The sequence below is a fragment of the Lucilia sericata genome, unplaced genomic scaffold, assembly GCF_015586225.1.
Source record: "Lucilia sericata isolate MDLA Ls3-8-SP2 unplaced genomic scaffold, ASM1558622v1 Contig000207F_arrow, whole genome shotgun sequence".
Taxonomy (NCBI): domain Eukaryota; kingdom Metazoa; phylum Arthropoda; class Insecta; order Diptera; family Calliphoridae; genus Lucilia; species Lucilia sericata.
The window spans coordinates 659-15121 of record NW_023994235.1 but is presented as its reverse complement, the minus strand read 5'-3'; the positions used below and the strand labels follow the sequence as shown (position 1 = coordinate 15121).

At 32.8% G+C, this 14463-nt stretch overlaps 5 protein-coding genes across 6 annotated transcripts; all 5 read right to left on the bottom strand.

Moving 5' to 3' along the window:
• LOC119602054 lies at positions 1-545 on the bottom strand. The gene is made up of 2 exons (XM_037953380.1): positions 461-545; positions 1-386 (listed from the first exon to the last, which is right to left on the bottom strand). The coding sequence occupies exons 1-2, from the start codon at positions 470-472 to the stop codon at positions 15-17; spliced, it is 384 nt and encodes a 127-aa protein (XP_037809308.1). The 5' UTR covers positions 473-545; the 3' UTR covers positions 1-14.
• A 2233-nt stretch (positions 546-2778) lies between these two features.
• On the bottom strand, positions 2779-3310 carry LOC119602053. The gene is made up of 2 exons (XM_037953379.1): positions 3231-3310; positions 2779-3158 (listed from the first exon to the last, which is right to left on the bottom strand). Exons 1-2 carry the CDS (start codon positions 3240-3242, stop codon positions 2787-2789), a joined length of 384 nt encoding a protein of 127 aa, XP_037809307.1. The 5' UTR covers positions 3243-3310; the 3' UTR covers positions 2779-2786.
• Positions 3311-5197: 1887 nt separating this feature from the next.
• On the bottom strand, positions 5198-5853 carry LOC119602058 (retinin-like). Its single transcript, XM_037953382.1, has 2 exons — positions 5757-5853; positions 5198-5692 (listed from the first exon to the last, which is right to left on the bottom strand). Exons 1-2 carry the CDS (start codon positions 5766-5768, stop codon positions 5366-5368), a joined length of 339 nt encoding a protein of 112 aa, XP_037809310.1. The 5' UTR covers positions 5769-5853; the 3' UTR covers positions 5198-5365.
• Positions 5854-8630: 2777 nt separating this feature from the next.
• Positions 8631-9167, bottom strand: LOC119602061. 2 transcript variants are annotated; one of them, XM_037953387.1, is made up of 2 exons: positions 9035-9167; positions 8631-8974 (listed from the first exon to the last, which is right to left on the bottom strand). In XM_037953387.1, the coding sequence occupies exons 1-2, from the start codon at positions 9044-9046 to the stop codon at positions 8723-8725; spliced, it is 264 nt and encodes an 87-aa protein (XP_037809315.1). In that variant the 5' UTR covers positions 9047-9167; the 3' UTR covers positions 8631-8722. The 2 variants fall into 2 exon arrangements, with proteins under 2 accessions (XP_037809315.1, XP_037809314.1); XM_037953386.1 differs by having other exon boundaries at positions 8631-8989; positions 9035-9121.
• Positions 9168-11977: 2810 nt separating this feature from the next.
• On the bottom strand, positions 11978-13614 carry LOC119602059. The gene is made up of 3 exons (XM_037953383.1): positions 13581-13614; positions 12476-12522; positions 11978-12390 (listed from the first exon to the last, which is right to left on the bottom strand). Exons 2-3 carry the CDS (start codon positions 12485-12487, stop codon positions 12076-12078), a joined length of 327 nt encoding a protein of 108 aa, XP_037809311.1. The 5' UTR covers positions 12488-12522; positions 13581-13614; the 3' UTR covers positions 11978-12075.
• Positions 13615-14463: the final 849 nt, after the last annotated feature.

Genomic DNA, 14463 nt, shown 5'->3' with positions numbered 1-14463 from the left:
TCCTTTACACCACTTTACCAAGATTTATACAAAACGGGAGCAGCTGCGGCATAAGACTTGTATATAACTGGAGTAGCAATAGTTTTAACATAAGCAGGAGCGGCATAGGTTTTAATAACAGGAGCAACTAAAGTTTTTGTTGTATATTCGGTGCTCTTAACAGCAGGAGCCAAAACATCTTGTACGTAGTGAGCAGAACTATGAACCACAGATTGGCTTTGATGAGAGACAGCTGAGGGTACAGATTTTACAATGGAACCAACATGAGCATAACCATGTTCCTGTTGCACAACCGAGGCATAAGCAGGTGCGGAATATACAAACTTCTCAGATTCGTATAAACCGGGACGAGCTAAGACAACGGCAAATAAAGCAGACAACACCACCTTTGGTAAAATAGGAACACATTTGGCTAGAATTAGCATTTTGAAATAGTTGCAGGATAGAGAGAAGTACTTACCAACTTGAACATTTTGATTTTTTTGTTGTTGTTTTTAAACTGGGAAGGTCTGTGTTGTTTGTGTTTAAGAGTTTAAGAAACTGTTATAGAATTTCAGTTGTGTTTGCAGTTTATATACTAAATTATTTCTTCTTCAAGATTTCCTTTAAACAATTATTCTTGTAATCATAAAAAACCATTACTTTTAGTTGTTTTATCTTTTATTAACTTTAACAAGTCATAATAATAAAAACAGTAGTCATAAACTTGACCCTGAAATTATGCGTTAAAAACCACAAACACACTTTAAATTGAACCACAAATTGAACAATTTGAAAACAAGTTAACAAACCCAGTGCAAGTAATGCGGGTAATGTGTATTACTATTACACCTCTTGGAATTTACATTTTGGATTTTATCTCTTTTAAACGGTAACGACAAGAAGTTAAGAATTGAGAATGGTATCTAGAGACTTTACTATTACTACCTTAACTTATCGTTTAAAAACGATGTCTTCCGATCGGGATGAAATTTGTGTCCTATAGGATAGTAGTTAGGCACAATGTTTCAACAAGATTGGTCAAGAACCTTCTGAGTTAAAGTGGGTCTGAGAATGCTATTCCACAGGGTTTTTATATACTTGGGTATTATCTCCTATCGCTTATTATATCCCTCGGGACATTGCTATGTACATTTGCAAAGAAGTTGTAAATTAGTGCCAGCTAGGGTTCTACAGTTGAAACGAAATGTCGACTTTTTGCATTTTATGAAAAGTCGATTTTTCGACTTTTTTCATTTAATTTAAAGTCGACTTTTAGACTTTTAGTATTTTATAAATAGTCGACTTTTTTCGACTTTTCGTCTTTTTCCGACTTTTCGATTTTTGACTATATTTTAGAGGTTTTGATTTCTTTCCACTTTTTAAGAATTTTGGACTATTTTTGACTTTGTTTTACTATTTTCGAGTTTCCGACTTTTCGACTTTTTACGACTTTTTTCGACTTTTATTTACAAAGTCGACTTTTTTATAGACGATAGTCAAGTTATCGACTTTTTTGGAACAAAATAGTCGACTTCGACTTTTTTCGACAAAGAATTTCTCTCTATTAAATTCCAATTTTTACCTGGCCATGATGGTCACTCTAGCAATGAAAGGGCGCTAGTCGCCAACTAATCGGCCATGAGCTCTTCTTTGGCATTCCCCGAGAATACGCCAAATCTAAATGTGACCCTTGGGTGAAATCTGAATTTATTCGCCATTGGAAAGCAATACCAGGGCTCAGACAGACAAAACGTTTCATTACACTGTCAAAGGGAAAATCCCAAAAGCTACTAGCGCTCAATAAAAGCGATCTCAGAGTACTAACATGGTTACTTACTGGACAATGTGGTCTCAGTTACCATCAATTCATTTTAGGCAACTCTTCAACGAATCTATGTAGATTCTGTGGCCGACAAGATGAAACTTCAGAACATATCTTATGTAACTGCCCAACATTAGAATCTTGCAGAGCTAAGATCTTGGGTGCTGCCTTGCTAAACTCAAAAGGCATCTTCAACCTCTCACCAACTAAACCAGTTACCTTTGAGCATGAACTAAAATTTGTATGGAGAACCAATGGGCTGCACAATAGATCCACACCTATGTATGTAGGTCGCAGTGCTTTGTGCCCCATCAATCTAATCGAATCATATTCCAATAATGTAAGCCAATTCTAATATATGGGCCGGAGCTTCATAGGCTATTTTGAAGCTACCAATTCGATTGATTCACTAAATCATCGTGGGGTATATTAACTGTTTTACCGATATTATAATGGAACCTTCCTCTAAAGTTAGGAAACTTGAGCAAACATCCTGCAGAAGTATTGATGTATAAAGTTTTAGATCAAATTTCCACAAACATTACTCCCTCCCTTCCACAACCTAGTTTCCTACTTCTTACACAGCGCGTTGTATAGGAAGGGGCTATCTCCTGAGTAGTAGGACAACCAAAAAACAGTTTTTTGTTCATTAGTTTTCAATAAAACCATTTTATTTCTCATAAATTTTTAAATAAATTTTTCATAGAAAAAAGTTTATCATTAAGATTTTCATCAAGAAATAGGATTTCCACCAAGAAATATCTTTTTTTATAATTAAACAGTTTTTCTATTCAGAAGCAATTGTCATTAAAAAGCTATTTTTCACTAATGAATGACTAATGTAATTTTAAAAAAACTCTAGAATATTAAAAATTATTTTCATTTAATTTTTTATCGAAAAACAATACATATTTTAAAAATCACATTATATTTAACAAAATCAGACAACAAAAAACCTCAAATTTTCTTCCTTTTCACCACTTTACCAAGATTTATACAAAACGGGAGCAGCTTCGGCATATGACTTGTATATAACAGGAGTTGCAATAGTTTTAACATAAGCTGGAGCGGCATAGGTTTTAATCACAGGAGCAACTAAAGTCTTTGTTGTATATTCAGTGCTCTTGACAGCAGGAGCCAAAACATCTTCTACGTAATGAGCAGAACTATGGACCACAGATTGGCTTTGATGAGAGACAGCTGAAGGCACAGATTTTACAATGGAACCAACATGAGCATAACCATGTTCTTGTTGCACAACCGAGGCATAAGCAGGTGCGGAATATACCAACTTCTCAGTTTCGTATAAACCAGGACGAGCTAAGACAACGGCGAATAAAGCAGACAACACCACCTTTGGGAAAAAAGGAAAAATTGTAATAGAATTAGCATTTTGAAATAGTTGAACTATTAAGGAATTACTTACCAATTTGAACATTTTGATTTTTTTGCTTTGATCTGGAAAGGTCTATGTTGTTTGTGTTGGAGAGTTTAAGAAACTGTTATAGAATTTCAGTTGTATTTACAGTTTATATACTCAATTGTTACAATTTTAGTTTATTTAATTTTCAAGCTTTTCTTTAAACAATAATTCTTGTAATAATAATAAACCATTACTTTTAGCTCTTTTATGTTGCATTAACTTCAACAATAACTTTAAAATTAGTGGTAATAATAAAATGAAACAGTAGCCATGAACTTGGCCCTAAAATTATGCGTTAAAAACCACAAACACACTCTAAATTGAGTTACAAACAATTGAAAACAAGTTAACAAATAATGTGCAAGTAATATGATTAATGTGTGTGTTACTTCAAATCTTGGAAATTACATTTTGGATTTTTGTCTTGTAAAAATTGTTAAAGACATGAAATCAAGAATTTAGAAGGCTATCCACAGAGACAGTAGAAGTAATTACAATCTGAAAACCTTAAACCCCTTACTGACACCATATTATTTACACTTTTTACAGACTGTAATGTAAATGTAATTTACAATAACTACATGTAGATGTGTTCCAATAGTAACTAACAATAGTTTTTTACCATTAAAGTTAAATACCAGTTATATACTTCGGAATGTATTGTTTTTTGAAAATAAAATCCGTGTGCCTTTAGTTGAAGAAAATCATTCCATTAATGCTCAAGAAATTAAATCAGGTTCTTAGCATAAAATACAACTATTTCGGGATCTAAACTGAACTAAAACTGAAAAAAACTGCACTAAATCTGTACTGGGATTGAACTGGAACTGAACTAGAACTGAATTTGAACTGAACTAAATTAGAACTGAACTGGAAGTAGAACTGAACAAGAACTGAACTAAACCTGAACTAGAACTGAACTAGTACTGAACTAGAACTGAACTAGAACTGAACTAGAACTGAATTAGAACTAGAACTGAACTAGAACTGAACTAGAACTGAACTAGAACTGAACTAGAACTGAACTTAGAACTGAAACTAGAACTGAACTAGAACTGAACTAGAACTGAAACTAGAACTGAACTAGAACTGAACTAGAACTGAACTAGAACTGAACTAGAACTGAACTAGAACTGAACTAGAACTGAACTAGAACTGAACTGAACTAGAACTGAACTGAACTAGAACTGAACTAGAACTGAACTAGAACTGAACTAGAACTGAACTAGAACTGAACTAGAACTGAACTAGAACTGAACTAGAACTGAACTAGAACTGAACTAGAACTGAACTAGAACTGAACTAGAACTGAACTAGAAACTAGAACTGAACTAGAACTGAACTAGAACTGAACTAGAACTGAACTAGAACTGAACTAGAACTGAAACTAGAACTGAACTAGAACTGAACTAGAACTGAACTAGAACTGAACTAGAACTGAACTAGAACTGAACTAGAACTGAACTAGAACTGAACTAGAACTGAACTAGAACTGAACTAGAACTGAACTAGAACTGAACTAGAACTGAACTAGAACTGAACTAGAACTGAACCTAGAAACTGAACTAGAACTGAACTAGAACTGAACTAGAACTGAACTAGAACTGAACTAGGACTGAACTAGAACTGAACTAGAACTGAACTATAACTGAACTAACTGAACTGGGACCTGAACTAGAACTGAACTAGAACCGAACTAGAAACTGAACTAGACTGAACTAGAACTGAACTAGAACTGAACTAGAACTGACTAGAACTGAACTAGAACTGAACTAGAACGAACTAGACTAACCAGAACTGAACTGAGAACAGAACTAGAACTGATCTATAACTGAACTAGAACTGAATTAGAAACTGAACTAGAACTCACTAAACTGAACTAGAACTGAACTAGAACTGAATTAGATCTTAACTACATCTTAACTAGAACTGACCTAGAACCTTAACTAGAAAAAATAAAACTCTAGTTGTTCTCCTTGTTTTTCATACTAAGCAATTTTTTATTTATATTTCAATAAGTCTACTAAACAAAAACATTCGTTGAACAAGACAACCATCATATACTTCACCCATTGCTTTTCATCACAATGTAAGCACGCCGTAAAAAGCCAACTTTTACTATATACTTCCCTCTTTTTCTAATGTCTATAAGCCAAAGGAGAAACATATGAAGAATAACTTATGGGAGCAGCAGCATAAGTGGAATAGCTAACGGGTGCCGTGTAAGTAGTTTTTATAACAGGAGCCACTACATCTTGAACAACTGAAGAAGATTTATGGACAACAGCATGACTAGCATGAGATACCGATGTGGGTACGGTTCTGACAACAGCCCCCACAGTAGCTAAGGCGGGTTGATGATAAGCCACCGCAGCAACGGGAGCACTGTAACTAACATACGAGGGGGAGGAAGCAATAATACTAGGATTGGCCAGGGAAACAGCAACGAAAGCGTATAAAACCAGCTAAGAGGAATAGAGAGGAAATATATATGAAAATTAGGCATTTTGAGATCCTTTACATACTCACCAATTTGAACATTGTGTTTTTGTAATATAAATGTAACTCCTGATTCCTTAAGTAGATTTCTAATGCTTGAGATTTTCCTCAAGTGAAACTTAACAAATGTTTGCTGTGATTTTTCATTTAAACTATAGTATTTATACTTTAGAATTTCATTTGCATAGGAAATTAATGCATTATTAACTATAAGCAAACAAAATCACCTTCATGTTCAGCTTCATTGATTATTTAGAAAAAATATGTATTAATTTTATCTGTATTATCATTTTTTCATCATTAACACATAATAAATTCCCCATTGCTGCTAGTCTTTACTTCCAAATGTTTTCAAGTTCATAGAAATAAAAATTTGTAATTAGATCTTGCAGACCGTTCGAATAGCCGCAAATACACAGAGGGTTTTACACTGCGCACACATAGATTAATTTAATAGCTTTTTAGTGACCAAAACATAACGAGTTTGATTTCTAATAAACGACACGCTTTTTGTGTCATTAATATGTATTTCGTCTGAAAAATGTTGAAGTTTTTATGGAGACGGAATGAATTGAGTTAGTAACCAACTTCCCAACTAACTAACTAACTAACTAACTAACTAACTAACTAACTAACTAACTAACTAACTAACTAACTAACTAACTAACTAACTAACTAACTAACTACTAACTAACTAACTAACTACTAACTAACTACTAACTAACTAACTAACTAACTAACTAACTAACTAACTAACTAACTAACTAACTAACTACTAACTAACTAACTAACTAACTAACTAACTAACTAACTAACTAACTAACTAACTAACTAACTAACTAACTAACTAACTAACTAACTAACTAACTAACTAACTAACTAACTAACTAACTAACTAACTAACTAACTAACTAACTAACTAACTAACTAACTAACTAACTAACTAACTAACTAACTAACTAACTAACTAACTAACTAACTAACTAACTAACTAACTAACTAACTAACTAATTTACTGACGAGTTTCAATAGTCCAGTGTATTATCTACATCATATACGAGTTGTGACGATTTTACTGACTTGAATTAAGCTAAAATCCCTTATCTGAAGTGACTTGACTTTAGAAGACTCTAGACCCAAACTTCGAAAAAAATTATAGACGAGAATGGATACAATATTACAGATTGCATTTTAGAGGCGTTTATAGATGAAATCAATGTTTAGACTAGACTTCAGTTTAGTCTACATTATATATCCGAAGAAATTGTCTACTAAAATATAGAATATTTGACAAGTTTAGAATATATTTTCATGAATCACACAAATTATAGTTCACTTGTTGATTGTTAAAAATGTTCATAGTTTGTTACAAACAACTTGAAATATAACTCTACCAACTTATTAAGCGTTGTATAACTAAATAGCACAACTTCCAAAGATACAATAACGCTTCTATTTATTATATCTCAAAACTGAACAAGACTGAAAACAAAAACTCAACAAATTCTATAAACAAACTAATTAATATTGAAAATAAATGTTTAAGAACAAAACAAGTCCATATTTTAAATTTCAAACAAAAGAACTTATCTCGAATTATGTACACAAAATTGTCAGAAAAAAAATCTAAACAAAAGTTTTTTTTTGCACAAAGGCTTAAAACTTAGAAAAATATAAACAACCCGGAAACTTTAGCTTTTATCACATAACTCCCCAGAGTGATATAAACAAATTAGTACAGCCATCTTTATAGAAAAACCCAAATTTTTTGCGTTTTCCAAAAAAAAAGCAACGTTCCAAGCTAAACATTTAAGCTGATTAAACTTTTTTCTATAGTGATTTTTATATTTTGATAAATTTATTATAAATTTGTTTATTTGTTTCTACTCAACACATGTCTGTTATTAATTCCATAGAAATGTTAATGATGTTTTACAAACATTTCGCTATTTATATTTAAATTTGTGATTTTATTAGTTTATACAATAATTTATGAGATTGTTTAAGCCATGTAAAAAAAAGTGTAAATATATTTTTGATAATATTTATTTATTTTTAAACGGATTATTTTATAGACTATATATGGAATCGATTACCTTTTGTAAACAAAGTCAATTAAATTGGATGATGTTCTAGAAACATTTACATTATTTAAAGAATATATTTAAAGAAATAGGAATTTTGAAAAATGCAGCAGTAAGATATCATAGACGAGATTATTCGGATTAATTTAGACGAGTTTATAGTCGAGACTAGTGACGTGTTTATGGTCAAGACTTTAGACGAATGACTTTGGACGACTTTATAGTCTAAACTATAGACAAGTTTATAGTCAAGACTAAAGATGAATTTATAGTCTAGACTATTCACTAGTTTATAGTCGAGACTTTTAGAGTGTTAGAGTTTAATGTCGATAATATAGACGAGTTTGTAATCGACAGCACAGACGAGTTTATAGTAGACTAAACTATAGTTGATTTTATGTTCGAGAATTTGGATTATAGATGAGATTATAGATATAGATTTAAGAGAAGTTTAATTTCCAGACTGTAGACGAGTTTATAGTCGGGACTTTAGACTATAAAGTTTATAGTCGAGTTTCTAAGACTATAGACGTGTATCAAATCTATACTATAGGGCAGTTTATCGTCAAAACAATAGACATATTATAGTCGATATTATAGATGAGTTTCTAGTCCGAACTATAGATGAGTTTATAGTCGACATTTTATACGAGTTTATAGCAAATATTACAGACAATTTTATGTTAGATATAATAGTCGATATGGTAGACGAGTTCATAGTGAAGAGTCGCGATTATCGAAACTATTTTCCCAGGAATAGTTTCGATCCGGTTAATACACTCTGAATACTTCAAATAATTCACCAAATAAAACATAAAACTTTCATTTAAATATTTTTTTTTATAAAATTTTATTTTTTTCTTAAATTCTAACTCAGGTCCTTGGCTTACATTTTAATCGTTATCACAATGTTTAATGTTTCCATGCACCATAAGCGGGAGCGTAGCTCTTGACGACAGCACCATAAGAGTGATAGACGGGAGCAGCGTGTACAACAGGGGCAACAACAGCAGAATGTACTACGGGAGCATGGACTACGGGCACAGAGTAATGAGCACTTACAACAGGTTGTACATAGTGGGAAGAGTAGACTACGGGAGAAGAAGCCAAGTAACCGGGGCGGGCAGCAGCAATGGCAAAGAGAGCAGCGAATACCAAGACGATCTTTAAAACAAAAAACTTAATTTTTTAATTTAAAGAAATTTTTTAAGGACTTGGACCTACCAATTTGAACATTTTGTTAAGATTTAGTTTTGTAAATTGAAGTTATATACGTTTTGTGTGGCTTTAAGTGATTGATAAGTTTGTCAGTAGAATCTGGAGTTTTTATAGTAAAACTATAAAGTACTGATATGATGTACGTTTTTTGCATTAGTTGTTAGTTGAGATTATAATAGATATAGTTGTTGCTTTTTCCTATTGTTGATCTTGTTAGAGAAAAGTAAACTATTTATTAGTGTTCTGGTTTATATTTTGAAAACAATTGATTCGTCTGTTCTAACTTATTTTTCTCAATTTAATAGATTAACATAATGTCCAAATAATTTGAATATCTTAGTTATGAATGCAATTTCTAGTTTTTAATACAACTATAGACTAGATTGCAGTCGAATCAACAGACTAGATTATAGACAGAATAATAGTTAAAACTATAGAAGGGACTATAAGGGAGACTTTATTCTAAATTATAATCGACATTAAAGATGAGTGTATATACAAAAAAACACTTGAATTATAGTCAAAGTTATGGCCGAGACTAGTCGAAACTACCGACAAGCCTATAGTTGAAACTATATACCAGACTAGAAGAAGTTATAGAAGAAATTGTGGTCAAGGGAGTAGACAAGATTAAAGTTGAATCGTTGAACAACAATTTATAGACGATGCTATGGTCAGCGGGAGTAGACGAGATTTCAGTCGAAACTTTGGGCATCACTATATGGACATGTCTACGAGTTTGTAGTCGAAATTGTAGGCTACACTCGAAACTGCAGATGAGTCGAAACTATAAACGAGACTAAGGTCATGATACTATGGTCAAGAAGTTATAGAAGAAACTGTGGTCAAGGGATTAGACAAGATTAAAGTCGAATCTATGAACACCAATTTATAGAGAACACTAAATACGATTCTATAGTCAGCAGAATAGACGAGATTTTAGTTGAAACTTTGGACGTGACTATAGACGAGTTTATAGTCGAAATTATAAACTGCACTCGAAATTGCAGATGAGTCGAAACTATAGACGAGACTAAGGTCATGAGAGTAAACGAGATTATAATTGAAACTATGGAAACTAGTATATACGAGAGTCGCAACTATATTCAAAATTGTAGACGGCACTCGGAACTAAAAATGGATCTATAAAATTGTTTATAGTCGAAACTACAGACGAAACGTATGAAAATATTTTAAACAAGATTATTGTCACTATAATTTATAGTATGAACAAAAGTTTTAGATGTGCTTATATTCGAAACCTTTTACGAGACTAGATGTTATAGACGAAACTATTAACGAGATTATAGTCGAACTTTAAACGATATACTATTCCATAAATGAGGCAATAGTCTAGAATACAGTAGAAACTTAATAAGAGAGTATGGGAACAACTATCAACAGCACTTTTAAGGTCACACTATACGAGAATTTAGACAAGACTAAGGCGAGGGTGTTTCCACAAATGTTTGTCTAGATATAGTTTAGTTTCTACTTATTTGAAAAAAAATCTCGTTTAGGTTTTCATTCATTTCAAACATTAAAACAAAAGTTGATGATTAATTTTATTCTAAATAATTGTTATTGTTTTTATTAAAAATATGAAAAATATTTTAGATATTATCAATAGTAGTCAAACGATCTTAATAAAACAATACAAACGTTTTGTTTAAAATCAAACAATAATATGAAAATCTTAGAAGACCTGTTATTAGTTGCAGAAAACTGCATACGAAATAGGAAATTGAAATATTGTCTATAAATACTAAAGAAGAATTTGTTAAATATGTCAATCAACGAAATCTTTTCTTAAAGAAAACAGTTCTATTTTCAAACCAAAGTTTCGTTAAAAAAAACTATAACAAAATGTTCAAATTTGTAAGTAAATCTGAAAATCTTTAAAATTCGCAAAAAAATTTTTAATAACATAATGCTTTTCCTCTAAAGGTTGTCTTGGTATTCGCTGCTCTTTTCGCCATTGCTGCCGCTCGTCCTGGCTATTTGGCTTCTTCACCCGTAGTCTACTCATCTCACTATGTTCAGCCAGTCGTTAAGGCTCATTACTCTGTGCCCGTAGTTAAGACTGTTGTAGCTGCCCCTGTTGTTCACTCAATTGCTACACCTGTAGTACACTCTGCACCCTTGGTCCATGCTGAACCTTTGTATGTATCTCATGGTGTTTCTGCTTATGGTGCCTGGAAAAACTAAGTCAATATAGAGGATGAATCTATATAAATTTGTTCAGCTATTAGAACTGAGTGTTATGTTGTTAATTTGTTAATAAAAATGATGTTTTATTTATAAAAACTATGGACTTTTTTGGACTTATTAATTCTAAACTTAGTCCTTAACACAATATAAACAATTTAGTTCAATTAAAACAGTTCATTCGTGAACCACAAAAGCAGAAAAGAAAAATGGATTATACTTATTCAGTATATTCGACTAAATTTAGGTGATAGCATAATTTTTGAGTACTGGAACCGAGTAATACAAAGGAGAATGATGCACTACGGGAGCAGACTGGACTAGAGTCTTTGTAATGGGAGTATTGACAAGAACATTCCTGACAAATAGTTTGAAAAAGAACATTATTGACAACAGGAGTTTGGACCACAGATGTTAGAAAAGTCTTCATAATGAGTGTGGCTTCCAGTAGGATAGTGGTTAGTGTTCTGGTCTGCTAGTCATGAGTTCGATTTCCACCTAAGGCACTGGTTAGAGAGCGCACAATGGGCCCAATGAAGGCTTAGGTGTATTTCTTCGGTTTTTATGTTACATACATCATCCTTTGGATAAAATATCTTTGTCAAGGCTTCATTTCTCTTGACAGCTAGTGCCGGATATTCACAGACAAGGACCATTTATTACTTTTATCTACAATTTCAACTGCGACTTTATTAATAATACAAATTAATGATCATTTGCTATAAAAAAATTCAATTGTACATTTTTTTTTTTCGTTTTTATTATTTTTCCTTTATTCAACAAAATCAGTTCATTGTTATCAATTCCTTAAAAATTATTAATTTGTGCTAGAGAAGAGTCTATTTCTTCAAGATACCATATGCGGGAGCGTAACTTGATCCTATGGCAACAGAGTGGTATAAGGGTGAAGCATGTACAACAGGAGCAGCATGTACAACAGGGGTAGAAACAACAGTATTGACAACTTGAGTGCGAACTACGGGCACAACAGTCCTGTGGACTACAGGTACAACAGTCTTGTGAACTACGGGTACAAGAGTCTTGTGGACGGAATAGTGGACGGGTTGTGCATAATGAGAAGAGTAGACAACGGGAGAAGAAGCCAAGTAGCCGGGACGGGCAGCAGCCAAGGCAAAGAGAGCAGCGAAGACGAACTGCGGACGAAAGAAATTATAATTTAAGTTAATAGCACAAATTATAGAAGATTTTGTAAATTTTTTTTTTTTTTTTGAAACTTACCAATTTGAACATTTTGTTTTGATTTTTTGTTAGAAAAGTTAAGTGTTAAGCTAATCCCAGATAGAATGTCTTGGTCAAGCGGAACATTAGAGCAAATACCAGTAGGAATCCGTTGCTACACGGATGGCTCTAAATTAGGGGACAAAGTGGGTCTGGGGTTCTATATTGAAGACCCAGAAACAGAAATATACCACCGTTTACCTAATCATAACACAAGCTTTCAGGCAGAAGTACGAGCAATAACGGAATGTGTAAATTGGATTAGAATAAATATGGCGCCCACAGGGCTTAATATATTTACCGACAGCCAGAAGGCAATTTGTGCGATATCAGGTGATAGAATTAAATCTAAGACTGTATTGGATTGTAAGAAAGCTTTAACTGAATACTCTCCCAGAGGTAAGGTTCACATCATATGGGTACCAGGACACTCGGGAGTAGTCGGCAACGAAAGGGCGAATGTAATAGCTTTAAAGGGAAGGGAGCTCGATGTAGTTAACCTGACAAACGCAAAACCATTCGACGCAACAAAAGCTGAATTAAAAATATGGATGAGAGAATCCCATAAGGCCTCTTGGAATAATGAAACGGTGGGTAGAACCACAAAGATTCTATGGGGTGACCCTGATGAGAGCAAGACGAGAAATCTTCTCAAAATGAGCAAGTCTGAGGTTAGTATGATGGTACGTATTCTCAGTGGACACACAGGATTACGAGCACATCTATACAAAATTGGACGTGCGAATTCAGACGAATGTAGAGCATGTGGAGAGGACAGTGAAACTCTGGAGCACTTTCTTTGCCATTGTCAGGCATTCGTCGAAGTTAGATCCAAGTATCTTGGAAGTGATGTTATTCCAGAAATAACATTCTTAACCAACACCGATTGGAAGATTCTTAGGAATTACGTCCAGGAAACTGAGTTTCTGAACATGGAAAAATAATACATTCAGTGAACAAAATTTTTTTTTTTTTTTTTTTTTTTTTTTTTTTTTTTCTTGAATTGGAGCGCACAACAGGCCCGATAGTGGCCTAGGTGTACTTCTTTGGATTTGATGTAGTATACATCCTCCTATCAACCTACCTACCTACCTACCTAAGTGTTTTCTTATTGATTAGCTTTAACTGTTTGATAAGTTAAGCTGGAGTATGTGTAGTTTTTATAGTAATAGTTTGGTTGTGAGATTCTTTTTTCGTCTACGCATAATATTAGAAAACATCATAACTGGTATTATGTTTGTTTTTTTTTTTTGTTCTTTTTTATTGTTTACATAAATAATGACAAAATATGATAAAATACGTTGTTGACAAATCAAAGCATTCAAGCATTTTGAGCTTGATTCAAGCCCAACCGGGCTTACCGTACTGTAGTCCATTCTGCAGTCCAGATTATAGTCTATTCTATAGTCCAGATTACAGTCTATTCTATACTCCAGACTATATTATATTCTATACTCCAGACTATCTATGGTCCAGACAAAAATCTATTCTATAGTCCAAACAATGGTCTATTCGAAAAGGCATACAAAATTATAATCTATTTTATAGTTCAGACTATATTCTATTCTATAGTATATTCTAATGTTTAGACTATAGTCTACTCTACATTATATTCTATACTCTAGAATACAGTCTATTCTATAGTCGAGACCATAGTCTAGTCCGGACTGTAGTATATTCTATAATCCAGCCTCTAGTACAGGTTATAGTCTAAACTTTAGTCGATTCGATAGCCAAAAAATCCAATATTCCATAGTCCATACTATAATAGACTATATAGTCTAGATTATAATCTAGACTATAGTCCAGACTATATTCTATTCTATTCTACTCTATATTGTATTCTATACTCTAGAATACAGTCGATTCTATAGTCCAGACTATAGTCTATTCTATAGTCGTGTGCATAGTATATTCTAGTCTAGATTTTTCGTACTATAGCCTATATTAAAAGCTCCATGTTTTGATAGATAATTCTTATAACTATT